Source organism: Mastigoproctus giganteus, chromosome 2 (assembly GCF_048544385.1).
Source record: "Mastigoproctus giganteus isolate SK-2022 chromosome 2, ASM4854438v1, whole genome shotgun sequence".
NCBI lineage: Eukaryota > Metazoa > Arthropoda > Arachnida > Uropygi > Thelyphonidae > Mastigoproctus > Mastigoproctus giganteus.
The window spans coordinates 84,975,265-84,992,253 of record NC_143576.1 but is presented as its reverse complement, the minus strand read 5'-3'; the positions used below and the strand labels follow the sequence as shown (position 1 = coordinate 84,992,253).

The following is a 16,989-nucleotide window of genomic DNA, read 5'->3' as shown; positions in this document are numbered from 1 at the left end:
TTCCATTCCTGCAAGAATAATTTCACTGACACGATCTGAGCAAACGCTGACATCAGAAGTTTTGAAACAGTAATCAGACCAAGGAAAAGAAGAAAAGAAGTCTCGCAGGTCATCCCATTTTGCATTCTTGTAATGCCAAACAATACGAGGTTGGGAATAGCCATGAGATAAAGGTTCCATTGGAGAAGAGACATTCACCAAGTTGTGATCTGAGTGCCTAAAGGACCTCTCACTTCAACCTTGTACTTAGAAGGGTTGTTTGTGAGAAAAAGATCAAGCGTATTGGCTGTATGATTAGGATTGTCCGGTATTCTTGTAGGTAAATGAACAATCTGTGCTAGGTCATTAGTAATTGCAAAAGCCTCAGCATCTCGACCTGCTGGGTCGGTGTGACTAGAAAACGGAAGCCAGCTGGAGTTGTGAACGTTAAAATCACCAAGGAAAATTACCTCATTATTAGGAAAGTTGGACTGGAGAAAGTCAAGTTGCAAAGAGAGGAAGTCAAAGAGCTCCAAGTGATTAGTGGAGTTGGGAGAACGGTAGAGACAACAATTTGACACAATGAGGTAGAGAGATTTTAAGCCAGAGAAGATCAAAGAGAGGAGATTCCAAATTGCCAAGTCTCTGACAGGGAATATCAGAACGGACATATGCACAAGTACCACCTTTGAGGCGAAAGGAATCATACAGCAAATAATTTGGACATCTGAGATGAGCAGTAGTTGAATCAACTGATAACTGAGTTTCAGTCAGAAAAAGTACATGGGGTTTGGAAGACTGCAAGTGGAAATGGACATCGTTGAGATTAGAATTGAGACCACGTATATTTGTGAAATGAATTAGGAAGTCCTTGGGAGGTTTAGATCTTTTCGCAGATAAGCTTGCTCTATTATTTTGACAATTCATGGTGTATTCAATAGTAAGAAAAAGTTGGTGGGACATGCTGCATGAAGTAATGAAATTTTTGGATATGGCGTACATGTGGTAAGAATATACCCAGATCCTCGACATAACGTGGCCTCGACAATGCTCCCCGCATACACACTACTCGGACTCCCTCCAGTCACTATCTGGCAGAGTAGAGGTAGCAAGATTATACACTAGCTGATCCGGAAGCTTCCTAGAGAGTTACCAATAGGTTTAGTCCGGTGTACTAACTAGCGGCCGGCCTGCGAACACCGTTTTAGAGCTGTACCCTCGAAATGTATGGAATATTGGATCTCGCCACGACATTCATCATAACCTCAAAAATCATCAATCATACTGCATGATGGAAGAGATAGGGAAGGGTTGGCCGGAACTTAGCTCTAGAGACTAAACATGGGTTCCACCACTTCAAGCCTCCAATAAGCAAAGTGGTGGTATTTCACCGGTTGATGAGAGTCATCTACTACCTAGTACTGCCTGGTAACATAGAGGGGTGGCGTTCCTCCATGTGGTGTGGGCGCCACACCTCGACCCCTGCTTACGTTGGTTCACACCTGGGTGGTCACCCACCATGTACTTGTGCATGAAGGTTATACCCAGGATTACTAACAGTCCCACCATCGTGAAGGTGCAAGCAGAGGATTTGGCTGTCATAGACCGTCCGGACTTCGCCGAAATTGGGTCCACTTTGACTTGAGTGTCACCCGAATATCAGTTCCATCAGCGTTTTAGACTCCCAGGTAGCAAGAACAGCTTGTCTGGCATATCTGAGAGAATGTCTGTGACAACCTCAAGGACCAATTTGTCTGGTTTTAGGAAATATCATATATTGTAACGTTTTCTCCAGGTATGTAGCTAGCTTTACAGTTGGAAATATAAGTTATACCATATTTGAAAAGCAAATTCACCATTTCTTGGATGCTCCTTCCTTGAGTAACGTAAGTCGGTTTTGAACCATTTAATTTCATGAAAGTTATGTGACATTGTATCGTGAAAAAATTGAGGCCCCCCTATGCATTTCACTACAAACTATCCAGGTCTAAATTTCTAGTGTCTTATTCTCCACAAATTAAAAGTACAGCAATAAAAGCATAAAGTTCTTGAATGGATGTGGACCAATTATTACCGTTTTAATTGTCTTTGGCTTTATTTTCAGTGTTGTTCTATATGTGTTTTATTATTGAAGTGTCTACAAATAAACAAAATACACTACCATAGAATCCATACACACGTTTCATCTTGCATAAGAAGTTGGCCCAGGGTTATTGTGAAATGTTCCTTTGTAATGCCCATCCAGCTGAAGAACCACCAGATTTTATAACCCCCCCCACATGTGCCCGGAAATTGAAGTGTTTGATGCCCACCGATAGAAGCACAGTTTTTATGATTAAGATGCCATGTATTACTCATCTACAATATCACTTGATGTACAAGGATCAGAAGTATTATTTTCCTCTCCTCTCATTTTCAAGATTCTTCTCTTTCATTAGGACTCCATTTGTCAATTTATTCTCTAAATTCATCTCCACTCTCCTCTCTCGATTTATTTTCAGATAGCTTTTCTAATTTCCCTTAGACATTTTTGAATCTGCTCTTGAGTAAGACCACGAAATAACCACATTTTAGTGACATGATCGAACTAGCACTAAAAATTGTTGAAGTACCTTTTCACCTATAAAGTTTCACCCAGACTAAACTGGCATGGCATAGCAATATATAGTAGTGACTCCTACACATGCACAGACCTGGGTGTGTACTTGCACAAACCATAGGGTGATTCAAATCATAAATTTGAATCGCCCTATGGTTTGTGCAAAATGTGTGGAAAATTAGCTGTAAGTTAATGTAAAGTTAAGGAATGTCATGGACTTGCACTTCTGTATTTAAAAGGGATGCAAAACTGCAACAGTTTAAAGTAGGCAGTGTCATCTTTTGAAAAAATTTTATCCTTTTGGTGATGCTGCTGTATGAAAGTAGTGTGATATGAGGTGATTGCAAAAGAAAATTTGTTCTACTGTGGGAAAGCCATACATGTTGGGCATCAACCACGTGGAGGAACTATGCCACAAATTGTCTTGGTATTGGAATACTCTAAACCAGTGGTTCTCAAAGTGGGTGCCATAACGTCAAATTTAGCATCAGCTTACATCGTGGCAGTCGCTACAAAAGGTAGTTGATTTTCATGCAACTGTAAATTAGAAGTCATGAAATAATTGCTGACTGCATTGCAGTGTTTATGTACATACACCTACACATATGGAACGGCCGAGCCATCTGTCGCATACACTGTATTTGAAACAGCACAGCACCAACAATTAAATAAAAAAAAATCAGTTTGTTGAATTGACATCTAATAAAATGGAGTTAAGCCTTAAAGAAGAAGAGGAAATAATACAAATTCGCAATGACCATATGTTGCGATTAAAATACTCTGAAATTTCACTCGAATCCTTTTGGATATTAATCAAGAAGGAATATCCCAACATAGGAGCCAGAGCACTTCAAGTTTTGGTACAACTTTCTACCTCGTACTTGTGCGAACTCAGGCTTTCTGCACTCGTTAATATCAAAACTAAAAAGAGAGAAAGACTGAAGTTGGTTGAAAATGAAATGCGAGTGTTTGTCTAAAATACGCCCAAATATAAACGAACTATGTAAATCACATTAATTGTTTTATGTTTTGTTCTCTTTTTAAGAATATATTTTTATTGTAATAAGCATGTTTTCCTAAAATTAATAAAATTTCAATATAATTTTGTTTTTATTTTTTTTAATTTTGAATTATCTTAGTTTCTGGATATAAATTAGAAAATGTACTTAATTGTTCTAAAAACATTAAAATAAGTATGAAAAAAAATCAAATAATATTATTTCTTTTATATAGATTTTTTTCATACAATTTATTCTTAGTGATATAGAAATTGTGCATAAAATGTGGTATGAGGTCAATTTTTAAATTTAAAAAAAAATTGTTTAAAAATCCTGTACCAAAAGCCAAATGTTTTTTTCATGCATTTTTCAAAAAAAAAATTCCCTCGTTGCCCTTCCACATGCATCACCTTACAAAATATTCTACCTGTGCCCATGCACCTGGTGCTGGGGTTGCCAGGAATTTTTCATAATGGATTTAGGGTGTCACCTTACAAAATATTCTGCCAGTGCCCATGCACCTGGTGCTGGGGGTGCTAGGAATTTTTCATAATGGATTTAGGGTGTCTTCATATTAAAAAGTTTGAGAACCACTGCTCTAAACTGACGACAAGCGCACAGGGAAGATGTGTATGTTGTTGGCAATATTTAATTTCAGGTCCAAATTCTGGATAAAATCTGCTTTTCGAAAGAATCTTCTCCTTACCCATCCTGCTTTGCATTCCAAAACTCCCAGAAATGGAACTTGATGAAGCCTATGTACAAGTACCCTGTATTAACTATAAGTGTACCAACAAAGCTCTTTCAATTGCAAAGTAAAAGCCAATTGTCAGTACAAAAATGGTGTTTGGGTTGGTTTCATTCCTTACACTTACGGAGCATAAAACAATGTTAGAAGATGCTGTTTAGTGATGAATCTTGCTATAGTGTTTTGTTCTGATGCCTAAGCCTGGAGGCTCACATCTGGTGAGTACTGGCTTGGCACACCCAGGGTTCTGAGCTGGGTATCATCATTCTTCTCTTTCTTGATGATTCCCTTCTACTCTCTCTCTTGCCGACCGGGCTAGCCGGGTGGGTAAAGTGCCTGCCTGGCAACCCAAAGGTCGCGGGTTCGAATCCCGCCTTGGGCTTGGATCAAAGTACTGCAAAAACCTTGGGAGGAGCATTATGGCCACAGAAGCCAATGCACCAACAACTACAAAAAAAAAAAAAAAACTCTCTCTCTCTGGGTAATTCAGATTTTTTTTTTTTTTTTTTGCCAGGTGCAGCATAATCCTCAGGCTTCCTTGCACTATTGGCTAATAATAACTTCAATCCCATAACTAAAACAGCCTCCTTCCAATATGGCTGTGGTAGCTGCTTGCAAGATGAATGGAGATTACTTTGGCTGACATCTGCAAGTTAGGAGAAAGTAGCCAGTAGGGTTGAAATGTCATACGGGCAAAAGGTGGCTGTATTATGTACCTGGTGTTAGAAGGTGTTGTAATACTTATTTATACACTGTAATAATAATTTCTTCACTCTCAGCACTTAAAACTACCAACTCCTATCGTGCCTGGACCAATAGGGAAAATTAAACAATGTACATGTATTTAATTATTATTCAAATTGATTGCTATTAACGTTCACATGTAAACAAATATTAGATGCTTTGAAAGTACCGTATTTCCCCATGTATAAGATGCACCTTAATTTTGGGGCCCGAAATTTTTAAAAAAAATGTATTACATAAAGTTATTGAACTCAAGTTTTATTCATCATAAAATTCATACAACTCCTCATTTGTCTGATGACGAATCACTGTCTTCATATATTGCCTCGTCCTCAGTTCCATCTATGGCATTTGAAATGCCACACTTCTTAAATGACTTGACAACGATCTCAATCTTGATATTATCCCAGGATATTTTCACCCAGGTACAAACTTCTCCTAAAGTTGGTTTCTTCACTCTTCCTGCTGGTGTCAAATTGTCCCCAGAAGACTTCATCCATTGGTTCCATTCGTCTCTCATGGCAGCTTTGAAAGGTTTGTTAATGCTGACATCAAGTGGTTGGAGCTGGGATGTCAAGCCTCCAGGTATGACGGCAAGTTTTGTTTTTTGCTCTGCAGCAATCTTCTTTGTGTTTTTTGTTATGTGTGTCCTGAACTGATGAAGCACCAATATGGCAGGTTTGTGTAAGAGCCCACCTGGTCTCCTGCTCCAAACTTTCTCAAACCAGATCTTTGTCCCATCCTGATCCAACCAACCAACCCTTGTCATGAATGTGGACAATCACTCCTCGAGGAATGTCTTCTTTTGGCATTGTTTTACCTTTGAAAATCAGCATAGGAGGCAGAACAAGCTAGAACAACTGTATAATGGCTCTTTTCGTGTCCACTTGTCTTCACAGTTACAGTTTTCACCCACTTCTTATCAACAGTTCTGTTACTTGGGACATCAAATTGAAGGGGGACTTCATCCATATTTGCAATCTGTCCCAACTCAAACTGATGTGTCTTCCGACATTGAATGACGAAACGATGAAATTCAAGGACCTTCTGCTCATAGCTTTCAGGCATCTTTTGGCGAAGTGTGGTGCGTGTACGCATGCTTAGTCCATTCCATTTCATGAACCTGAAGCACCAATTGTGTCCTTTGAAATCAGTAATTTCTTTTTCATCAGCAATTCTTCTTGCCTCATGCTGAACCATCTTTGTGGACACAGGAATTCCAATTGCCCTTTGCTCTTCAATTCCCTCTCTAAATCAGGCCATTTTGCTGACTTACCTCTCATGGCCTTCTTCTGCCGTGGCGTTTTGAGTAGGGTTTCTTCTTCCCGTAGCCAGTCTCGGATTGTTTTCTCAGTTGGAGGAGGACCAAACTTACGTTCAGCAGCACTTGAATTCAGCACTGTACGAAAATCTTTTCTGAGCCATTTCTGGGGCAAAACATAACCTAATATACTGGTAACAAGTGCAAAACAATGAGTGCAAAGACAACAAGCGGGAAATGCAAGTAAAAAAATCTACAACTACTGTATAAGATGCACCCAGTTTTTAGACCCCAAATTTTTCGAAAAAAGGTGCATCTTATACATGGGGAAATATGGTAATTTTAGAAGTATATTTTTTTATAACTATTAAACTATCACATATATTTCTTATTGGTAAAGACATTCTGTATTAGGTTTTTTTCAATTAAAAGCCATTTTAACTACCTATTTATCACTAATACTGTTGGCCATCTAGTGTATAACTTATCCTCTTTCCTTCAATTTCATGTGAAGAGGTGCAATACAGCCATTGCAGTTATTGTGCCAGTACATCTCAAGTATAGCAGGATGGAACTCCACTCACATTTTTCTGCTAGTAAAATAGTTGCTTCAGATTACATTTGACTATGATCATATCATTTCCTGCCATTTTGCTTTCACTTAGAGACTTCACTCTGTACCTTAATCTTTGCAACTTCTGGTTATGAGGATATCTGAAGGAGATAATTAATGAGGCATATTCAATCTCCAGTTGACCTGAAGGAAAGCATCACAGGACGTCATTATTCCTTGTGACATGTTTTGAGATATTGCCTAAACTGTACTGTGCTTCCAGCATGTTCACAGTTCACAATACAAATGGCTATCACATTAAAAACTTCCTCTTCAACATTTAACTTCTGCACACCATTATAACTTGAACAAACAAATTGTGCTGTGTTTAACTGCTTGATGTAACAAATATATCCTAGATCTCTTACCACCTACCCACAAATTTTACCTTCTGGGTGATTTTCTATACACCAGTGACCAAATTAACATGCTTGAATTATAATCACCTGTATGTTTATTTTTTTTTAGTAGTGTTGTGGTTTGTTCAGTGTATATCTTTCTGGTTGCTCTTTGCCACTGCTCACTTTCTGTTATATCCTGCCTTCTGATTTGTTTTAAGAAATTTTTGAAATGCATTATACATCTCTAGTTTAGCCTGTGCATTCCATTTCGGAGTCCATGTTTCCCCTCATATCTTTTTCTTTTCTACCCTAAGCACTCCTTTCTTCATCATTTGTATATATTATATTTAAAATTTTGTCATTCTGCATTATTATAAAATAGAAATATATCATATAGGATAAGTTCTAGTTTTGTTTCTTTATTCGTTTTTTATAAAGCCATTTTAAACTTTTTTTTTCTTTGCAAAAGATTTATTTTGTACTTGTCTTTTGCGTTTTGGTTTTTAATCTCAATTTGATTTTTTTTTTACTGAGGTTGACGCTCCATTTTTTTTTTTTTTTTTTTTTTTTTTTCAGAATAATAATCCACTATATCTCTTCAGTTGAAAACTTGCCATGCTGCAAGACATTGGGAATACTAGATATATTCTAAGACAGGCCTGGCCTGTCTTAGAATATATCTAGTATGGCCTTGCTTGCTTATTTTTTTTCTCATAACGATTTGATGGTGATTTCATCAGACGTATCACCAAGGGCCTCGCTTTTCTGGTGGGTTGCAAAAAATGTGGCAGGCCACATTTTTTGCAACCCACCAGATGATTTTTATACTGTTGACTACATCAGTGGGAAATCATTCACTAGCTGCACTAGGCATGATACTAGATCAGCTGTACTTCCCCAAATCCCAACCAGAAACAATGCAGATGGAAGTAATTGATTTACAGTGCAACGATGAATTAAAACACTTTCACACTACAACATCAAAAATCAACTTTTGCAACATGTATGTGACAATGGAAAAGTATTCCTAATTAAGATTTTTTGCACAAAAAATTGTGAGCACCTTTAGATCCACATACGTTTGTGAAACTTTCTTTTCAAAAATGAAATTTATTAAAAGTAACTCTCGAGCTTCAATAACAGATGAAAATCTGGAAAATCAATTAAGATGTGCAACTATCAGTATTGAAGTAGATTTTAAAAAATTGAGTGATCGCAAAGAAAAACATATCTCATCGATGTCACTATATAATAAAAATGAATGAATAAAATAAATTTTTATGCCATTTGATTTTTTTTTTTTTTTTTTTTTTCATTTTTAAAAGATTGTTTTATTTTGTGTAGCCCGCAGAGTGATTTGGGTTGGCCAGGCCTGTTCGTAGAAGTGAAAATCAGGGCAACGTTTTTACACTTATTGACCTCATATTTCATAAGCAGTGTCAGAGATGTTTACTTATTTTCCCTATTTTTTTTCTTCTCTACATGTACCTATTATTCAGTTAGCATATTGGTAGTTTCATGTCTTTGTCCTTTGGCACACTATGATATCTTTGTATGAGATTAGAAGCTAATGTACCTTACAAATCTGAAACAGAAACCAAAATAAAGGTGAAGGGCAAATGGTGAAATTAGGTTTTAGTAGTCATCAAATCACTATGAGAAAAAAAATAAGCAAGTAACTAACTGCTGATTATTTAAAAATTATTCTTATGAATTTTACAATTACAAAATTATGCAGATTTGTGGTGTTGATCAAAACACATGAAAGGCTGATGATTACAGGCTGTGCAATAAATAGAAACTGTTTTCCCCTTCTTTCTAGCAACAGATCTTCCTTCAGACATTTTTCAATTTTGCATAACATAAACCACACATTCTTCTGACTTTCTTGTTTGCGTAGAATTTTGTAGTTAATGTATGAATATTACCACTTTTGCCTTTTCACATTTCTCTTTGAGCTATATTTAGTAAATCTGTAACTATCTCTTCCTGAAAGCTTTATGTTTTTTCACGTGGCACTTTTGTACACCACATAGGCATTGACAAGCGATAAACCAAGTATATACTCTGTCGTTAATTTGCGGTGCCACTTTATCCCATTTCTTAGTGGTGTTTTGACAAAAGCCTTAATACTGACAAACTTATTTTGACAAGTTTGTGATAAGCTTATTGCACAGCGTGTGTGTTTTAACAAGTTCATGCAATTGCACTATACCTAATACAGTTACACATGCATGGCTGATGTGGCTCCTCAAGAAATAAAGCAACTTACTGAGCCACATGTGACAAAAAAAATGTTTTTGGGATTTTAAGTGAAAAACGACGTAACACTGACATTACAATATTTAATTTAGTATTACTAATCAAATTATTTACTAAATATTTTTTTGGCCCTGGGGTGATTTTTTTTTTTTTTAAACTACCTTGGCAGTAAACGTGTTCAGAAGAAGAACTTGCATAATAAGTGGTGCAACTGGCATCTTCAGATTAAAACTTTTTATTATATCATAGTGAGAACCTATTAATTTTCAAAAATCTTTCATCTTCGCTATCAATGATTTGGAAAGGGCTTTTCATCATTATATTCATATTGTGGACTATCAGATTATCTCCTTCCCTAAATACCCCTTCCCTGCTCCAGCCTACAGATCAATGGGTCATTTTCACCTTTCAGCAGTATCATTTGAGAAAAATCATGACTCAGGCTGCTAGTGACAGGAAGGAAGCAACAGCTTTCACAGCTTTTGTAGGAGTATAGTATACTTATGGTAGTAAGAGACTTTGCTACAGGCAGGAAAAACCAAGCAGTCCACTGTGACTGGTTCTTGGGAAAAACTTTGTCTGCATTCTGTCCATGGCTGAAAATTTTCCCAAGAACCACAAGGAAAATGTCACAGAGGAAATTTTAAATATGGTAAAACACCTTAACCTAGAAATGGATAATGAAGATGTGAGTTCATGGAGTCTCATAGAGAAGACCTGAAAACCAGTTGTTTGAGTTATGGACAGAAATGTAAATTGAAGAAAGGGATAATAGTAATGATGAAATCCCAGTACCACTTCAAAGAGTCTGACAACCTTTGGGCTCTTGTAATTGTATTTATATTCTCAAATCTTTGGGACCATATCTTGTAAAGTTACAAGATATGGTCCCAAATATGTTCAGTTAATGCATTGTGTACATTAACCTAGCAATAGATTTTTTTTAGAGAGTGTGTGTGCGTGTGCGTGTGTGCACGCGCACTGTTATTCCTTTATTGTTTTTTAATTATTATTTTATATATTATTATTTATTTTATTATTTTATTTATTTATTTTTTTTTTTTTTTTCAGCCTGAAATGATTGGCCATTACCTTGGTGAATTCAGTATTACATATAAGCCTGTAAAGCATGGCAGACCAGGCATTGGGGCTACACATTCATCAAGATTTATTCCATTGAAATAAAAGTTTGTTGTAAAACTGAAATAATAAAAGATTCTGTGTTGCAAAAAAAAATATTAATTTTTTTCATATACTATTTTAAGTCCAGTGCATTTTGTTTCAAGACTGCCAATTGACTTGCAATTGGTTTTGTGAAATGCCTACAAGATACAATGCTTGTTAACCTAATAATAGGTATGCAAAATTCCATCATAGCAGTGTGGGAGGAGAGTGCTAGACTCCAAAAATTGGCATTTTTTAATTTTAAATGGTGTAAAATAATCTGAGAGCGGGCATTACACACCACTTTTTCTTTGAATAAAAGGCGGATAAGTTTAAATAGCTGAAAATGACTCCCTGTTAGATTTAAGCATAACATTCTAATAAAAATTTAAATTTACACATTTTTTTTAAGAGATGAGTATGCCTGATAGGGACAAACTGCTGTAGTGGCAATTGCATTAATATGATTAAACTTATTAATATTAAAATAGGTGACTAGAGCTGAAAGCATATACCTGGTGATTATGAGGGAAATGACAAAAGAATGCTTTGAACCATTAAGGTTAATTACACAAGAGCATCACCGAACTTGAGAGATTCTTTGGACTGGAGAAGTGCTGATGCATTGTCAAAAAATTTTTAAAATGCAAAAGAGTTTCCCTCAATACTTCTTCATAGGATGACTTCTACACTATACTCTCCAAGTAAGTCCCATTTAAAAATGAAAAAAAAATTTTAATAATTTAATGTGTTCATCACTCTTAGTACATGAATGATCTGGCGTGCTGAGATCACGGTCAAAAGCCAACCCGACCCCAGACCCATCAAACCCTCCACGAAACCTTGAGTGACTGAAGACATGTCAAATATAAAAATAGATGCTGATAAAATTATATCGTGGAATAAGAATTTTTAAGTATTAAAAAAACAGGATATACTGTATTGAGCCATAGTAGCTCTTAGTTTTGTAGTAATTGTCAAAAATTATATTAGGTGTTTCTACGAGTAAAGTGTGCAGCTAACTGACTGCTCAGTCTGATTTCATTGGTAGGGAAAATCATGGAAGCAGTGATCAAGAGTGCAGTACTGAATCATATAGATGGAAATTGAATTTTTAAGAAAACATTTTGTTAAGGGAAAATCATGTTTAATGAACCTGATAGCTGTTTTGACAGTCATGAGCCGAACGTAGAAAATAATTTTGATGTTTATTTGAATTTTAGCAAAGAATTTGACTGTTCTGCATGAGAGGTTACTGTATAAGCTGTAACATGTTGAAATTGCTGAAAATCCCTGGATGGATTACAGAGTATGAGGCAGTGTACTTACTGTGTTAAATTATGGAGGCTGGGGAAGCACCTTAAGCAGGTCAATATAGTTTCTATTTTCAGAAAAGGTGATAAAAATGATGTAACTGATTACCGACCCATATCCTTGCAAAACAGCTTGGCTAAACTTTTTGACACAGCAGTACACGAACATCTCTTTGAATTCTTCAGGCCTTTCATTGATCAGAATCTACACGGTTTCTGCAGTGGCAAGTCAGTAGTCACAAATTTGCTTCCTTTCTGGCAATATACCTCTGAAGTTCTTGATAACCACCTTCAAGTTGATGCAGTCTACACAGATATATCTAAGGCATTTGATAAAGTTCCGCACGAACAACGAAAAACTTAAGCTATATGGTATTGGTGACCCTTTGCTATAATGTCTACACAGCTATTTTACACATCTTTCCTTGAGCATCATCAATCAAGTGAACTCAGACAGTTTTATACCACTAAGTGGACTACCTCAAGGCTTCCTCTTAGGTCTACTTTTCATTGTTTTCGTAAATGATCTTCCTTTCATCTACACCTCCAATGTTCAAGTTGCTCTCTGTGCAGATGATCTTAAGATTTACTCAGCAGTGAAGGAGATTACCAATTCTCAACAGCTTCAATGTGCTCTCACTAAATTCTATCTCTGAATGGCTTGTCTGCTAACCCCCTGAAGTGCAAAGTAATCTTTTCTCGTTCCGCAGATTTCCACAACTATAGGTACGGAGTACGCTATTAACTCTGTAATTGAAAGGTGTGACCAATTAACGACTTGGGGATTCTCTTCTCCAGCAGTGCTAAATTCGATGTCCATGTTATTCTTAAAATCAGCAAAGCATTCAAAACACTGGGATTCATCAAATGGAAAACAAGTTCAAAAACTACAGATATGCAGTTATCCTATTATAAAACTATTGCTCTGCCAATCCTTGTATTCAGCTCACCTATCTGGAATCCTCACGCAAAGACTTTAACAAAACTGAAGCAGTCCAAAAAAATTGTCCGTTACCTTACGTACCGTAATCCTCTATTCTATCACTCAGTGTATTATGAATTGCTGTGTGATTATTTTCATCTGAGGCCTCTGCACTAGATGAGTTATTGCTGACATCAGCCTTCTAGCCAAAGTAATCACTGGAACGTATGAAGCATCTGATATCCTTAGTAAAATCAACTGCAATGCCACTTGTAGACAAGTCAGGAATCTTACAGTTTTGCCTTGACTCTGCCACCACGGACTTTATGAAGTTCAGTCCACTAAACAGAATCAGCATATAACTCATTGATGAACTCCATCCACAGGTTTGCCTTATTCGAAGTTTATTATTATTATTATTTGTTTTTTTATTTTTCTACTCTCTAACTGATTAATTATTACTTGTTTTACCAGTAACTTAATGCAATCCTCTTTTGTACATATGATATCAATGTTTATCTTCCTGTTGGATCTCTTATTATTGTTCTGATCTCAGATACTCTTAATGGTTACCTGTTGTGTATCTTGTTATTAATAAAAATAAAAAAAAAACCTGTGCGATACAGCGACGGATAGGATCTCGCTTGCATAGTCACGGACGAAATGTGGGTTCATCACTTTACCCCAGAGAGCAAACGAGACTCCGTGACCTGGAAACATCCACAATCTCCTGTGTGCAAAAAATTCAAAACTCTTCATAGTGTTCTGGAATCGGCAAGACATTCTGTTGGTGGATTTCTTGCCGAAGGGAGGAACAATCAATACACAGCTTTACTGTGAAATGTTGGAAAAACAGAAAGCCAAAATTTGACACAAACAACGAGGACTCCTGGCAAACGGCATGATTTTGTTGCACGACAGTGCAACTCTCCGCACTGCCCACACCACTTGTGAGTGGTTGCGTGGTAATTGTGGGGAAACTCACATCCCCGTACAGTCCCGACTTAGTGCCTTCAGACTTCCATTTGTCCAGCCCTCCTTTCAGGAAAGCATTTCACCATGAATGAGGAAGTTCATCAGGCGGTGCAATGGTTACTGTGTTTAGGCATGGACTTCTTCAGTACTGGTACTGATAAACATCCATCGTTGGAACAAGTGTATCAATAAAACTGGGGACTTCTTGAAGAAGTAGTGCAAGTTCACTTATTTCTTGGTGTGTAATTTCAACTTCATATAATTAAACATCATCGAGAGAAAATGTTACCTTACTTTTCGGAAACCTCTCGTACTATATCAAGAGCTTGTGTTTGAATGGCATAAAAGATTTTTAGAAGGAAGAGAATGTGGAAGACTGAATCACCAAGCTATCTGGTATCTGAAAAATGTGGACTGTGTAAGGACATTGAATCAGAACTGATTGTCTAAACTCCGGGTTTCCAACCTGTGGGTTAATAAACGCAGCGACCCACGAGGGGGTCGCTGCGTTTATTTTTAGTTGCAATTATTTTTATAGGAAATTTCACCATGAAGGTTTTCAAATCTTATTTATTTCAATATGGCATATCGCTACACTGCAATATTCTACTAGTGGTAACACTGATTTTTGATAAATGAAAGGAAGAGGCTTAAACTCCACTGCAGCAGATACTTAAAAAATATTAAAAGCTCGCCTTGTTCATGCACATTAAACATTTTATATTATTTTAATTATTTTCTGTGGTGGGCCTTTTTATATTTTTTCAAATTTCTGCTGCGACAGAATTATTTTTTGATTCTCCCTAAAAATAAAATATACAAATGTTTTATCATTAGAATAAAATGTGTTACAAATAAACTGAAAAAAATATTCACTATGATGCAAAATTCATTTTTAATCGGTGTCTTGATGTGTGGATAATAGACTTGAATATGGACCATCGAATAAAGGTGAGTTGCTCTCTTAATGCAGTTGAAGATCACCCCATATGTTTTGCTGACGCCGCCATGCTTGCAATGATGTAATTCAACAATATCCACAATGGGCTGTCTAATGCAAACTGGCACGGACATTATTATTATTATTAGCCATGTGGTGCAAGGAAGCCCGAGGCTTATGCTGGACCAGCCAAAAAAAATTTCTGAACTACCCCGAGAGAGAGAGATGAAAGGGAATCACCAAGGAAGAGAAGGATGATGATATCCAGCTCAGGACCCTGGGTGTGCTTAGTTCACTAATAGTGAACCACGTTTAGTTGGTGTCATGATAGAAACCAGCCACTTGCTGTCGAGTGCAGGTTAACTACTTGCACTTTCTAAAATCTATAGAATGTCAGTAGGTCGTCATCTGTCCATGCTAAATCCGTACCCATGGAAAAAAAACGTAAATATTCAGAAGACTAAAATTTGGCTTTACCACCTTGATCAGCAATGCTTAGAGACAATGCATTCAGAACGTACTAAAAAGGATTTGTAGTTCTTTCAACGCCACGAAACTGGTGTTTCAGACGTCAGAGACTTGATCTTGTGGGAAGTTTTCAGCAACAGCACAGCAGCAGTGCAAGCATATTAAGTCGCATTGGAAATTGCCAAACAAAAAAAACCTTAACACGATTAGAGAAACGATCATCAAACCCTGATGTCGAAGATGGTGAAGTTAATTCTTGGAGAAGCCAACGAGATAAAGAGGTGACAAATATCTCTGTCCAATAACACTATTCAGAGGCACATTTCAGATATGTCCGTAGACGTGAAAGAGCAGGTTTTGAATGAAATCAAAGTTTATCCATTGTTTTCTTTTCAAGTTGATGAATCAATCAAACACGGACATAAGTCCATGTTCTCAATTGCTTGTCTTCGTGAAATATATTCATTCAGATGACATCAAAGAAGAGTTCCTGTTTGCACTTGAAACTACTACAAAAGGTGAAGATACAGAAAAGATAAATACCTTTTTTTAAACTTCTTTTTTTTTTTGGCTGATGCTGCATAAACTCATACAGTTGCTTTCTTGCATCACATGCCACTACTACTACTATAATATCTTACATGAGCCATAAGAATAGAAGAACTATCGAATGTAGATTCATCAAGTTGGATGGAGAACTTACTATTTTTGAGTTCTGATACTACAGTTTTTTTTCTACATCTTCAGCCGTTTCACCAATACGCCTTTTCACAGTATTCGCACTCAATGGTAAGCATTTTAAAACAGGAACAGAATCTTTTTTCATTATGGTTTCGATTACTTCTTTGATTGCGGGTATAACAATGTCCTCTGCAGTTGTATATGGTTTTCCTTTTTTTGCTATATTAAAAGAAATATTGTAGGAGGCTGTTAATCCTTGTTTATTGTCAGCTTCGGCAGGTGCTTTCATAAATGATTTTATAGTTGGTCGATGTGTGTATTTCTCTTTCAGTTCTTTAAAAAAATCAAGATCTTTATCTTTCTTATCGGGATGGAGTCTTTGAAGATGATCTTTCATTTTTGCTGGTTTCATTGCATCGTTACTAAAAGTTTTTTTCACAAAGAAGACACATAGGCCTCATTTCGTTTGTTAATGAAGCATTAAACCGAAGTTTCAAATATTCTAACGAATATTGTCTGCATTTCTTTTTAGAATCTGAAGCTGCCATTGCGGTTACTGGGGTTGTAACCAAATAATTAAAATTGAAGTCAGTAAGCAAAAGTAATAAGTCTAAATAATATACCTACTCACTTATTTCTATAGGATGTACAAAACTACCAGCCCTGCTCAACTCTTCAAAATAGAGAAGTTTAGTTCGTAAATGAATAACGATTGAATTATAATATGTATGTTGGTGAATTTTAGAACATTAACGCTCATTTGTATGTCGATGCGCAAAAATGAGACTGGGAACCAATACGTGTAAGTATAAGTAAATAAGCAACCGCGCACGTGTTGCAATCTCGCGCCAGCCGGTAGAGAACCACCGACATCCGTTTATTGGTAAATACGGCATTTTGGCCTCCGTAACTATTTTCATGACCTTGCTCCATCTTACAGGTCCTATTCATATCACTGTTCCCACGATTCACTCTTAATTA

General features: G+C 36.6%; 1 protein-coding gene across 2 annotated transcripts in view; it reads left to right on the top strand.

The window, feature by feature from the left end:
- Positions 1-10,775, top strand: part of RpS15 (ribosomal protein S15) — a 58,320-nt gene extending 47,545 nt beyond the window's left edge. For both annotated transcript variants that reach the window (XM_090368556.1, XM_090368557.1), the window contains exon 4: positions 10,617-10,775. In XM_090368556.1, the coding sequence (XP_090224682.1) occupies positions 10,617-10,730 (114 nt within the window). In that variant the 3' untranslated portion in view covers positions 10,731-10,775. The remainder of the gene's footprint in view (positions 1-10,616) is intronic.
- The last annotated feature ends 6,214 nt before the right edge of the window (positions 10,776-16,989 follow it).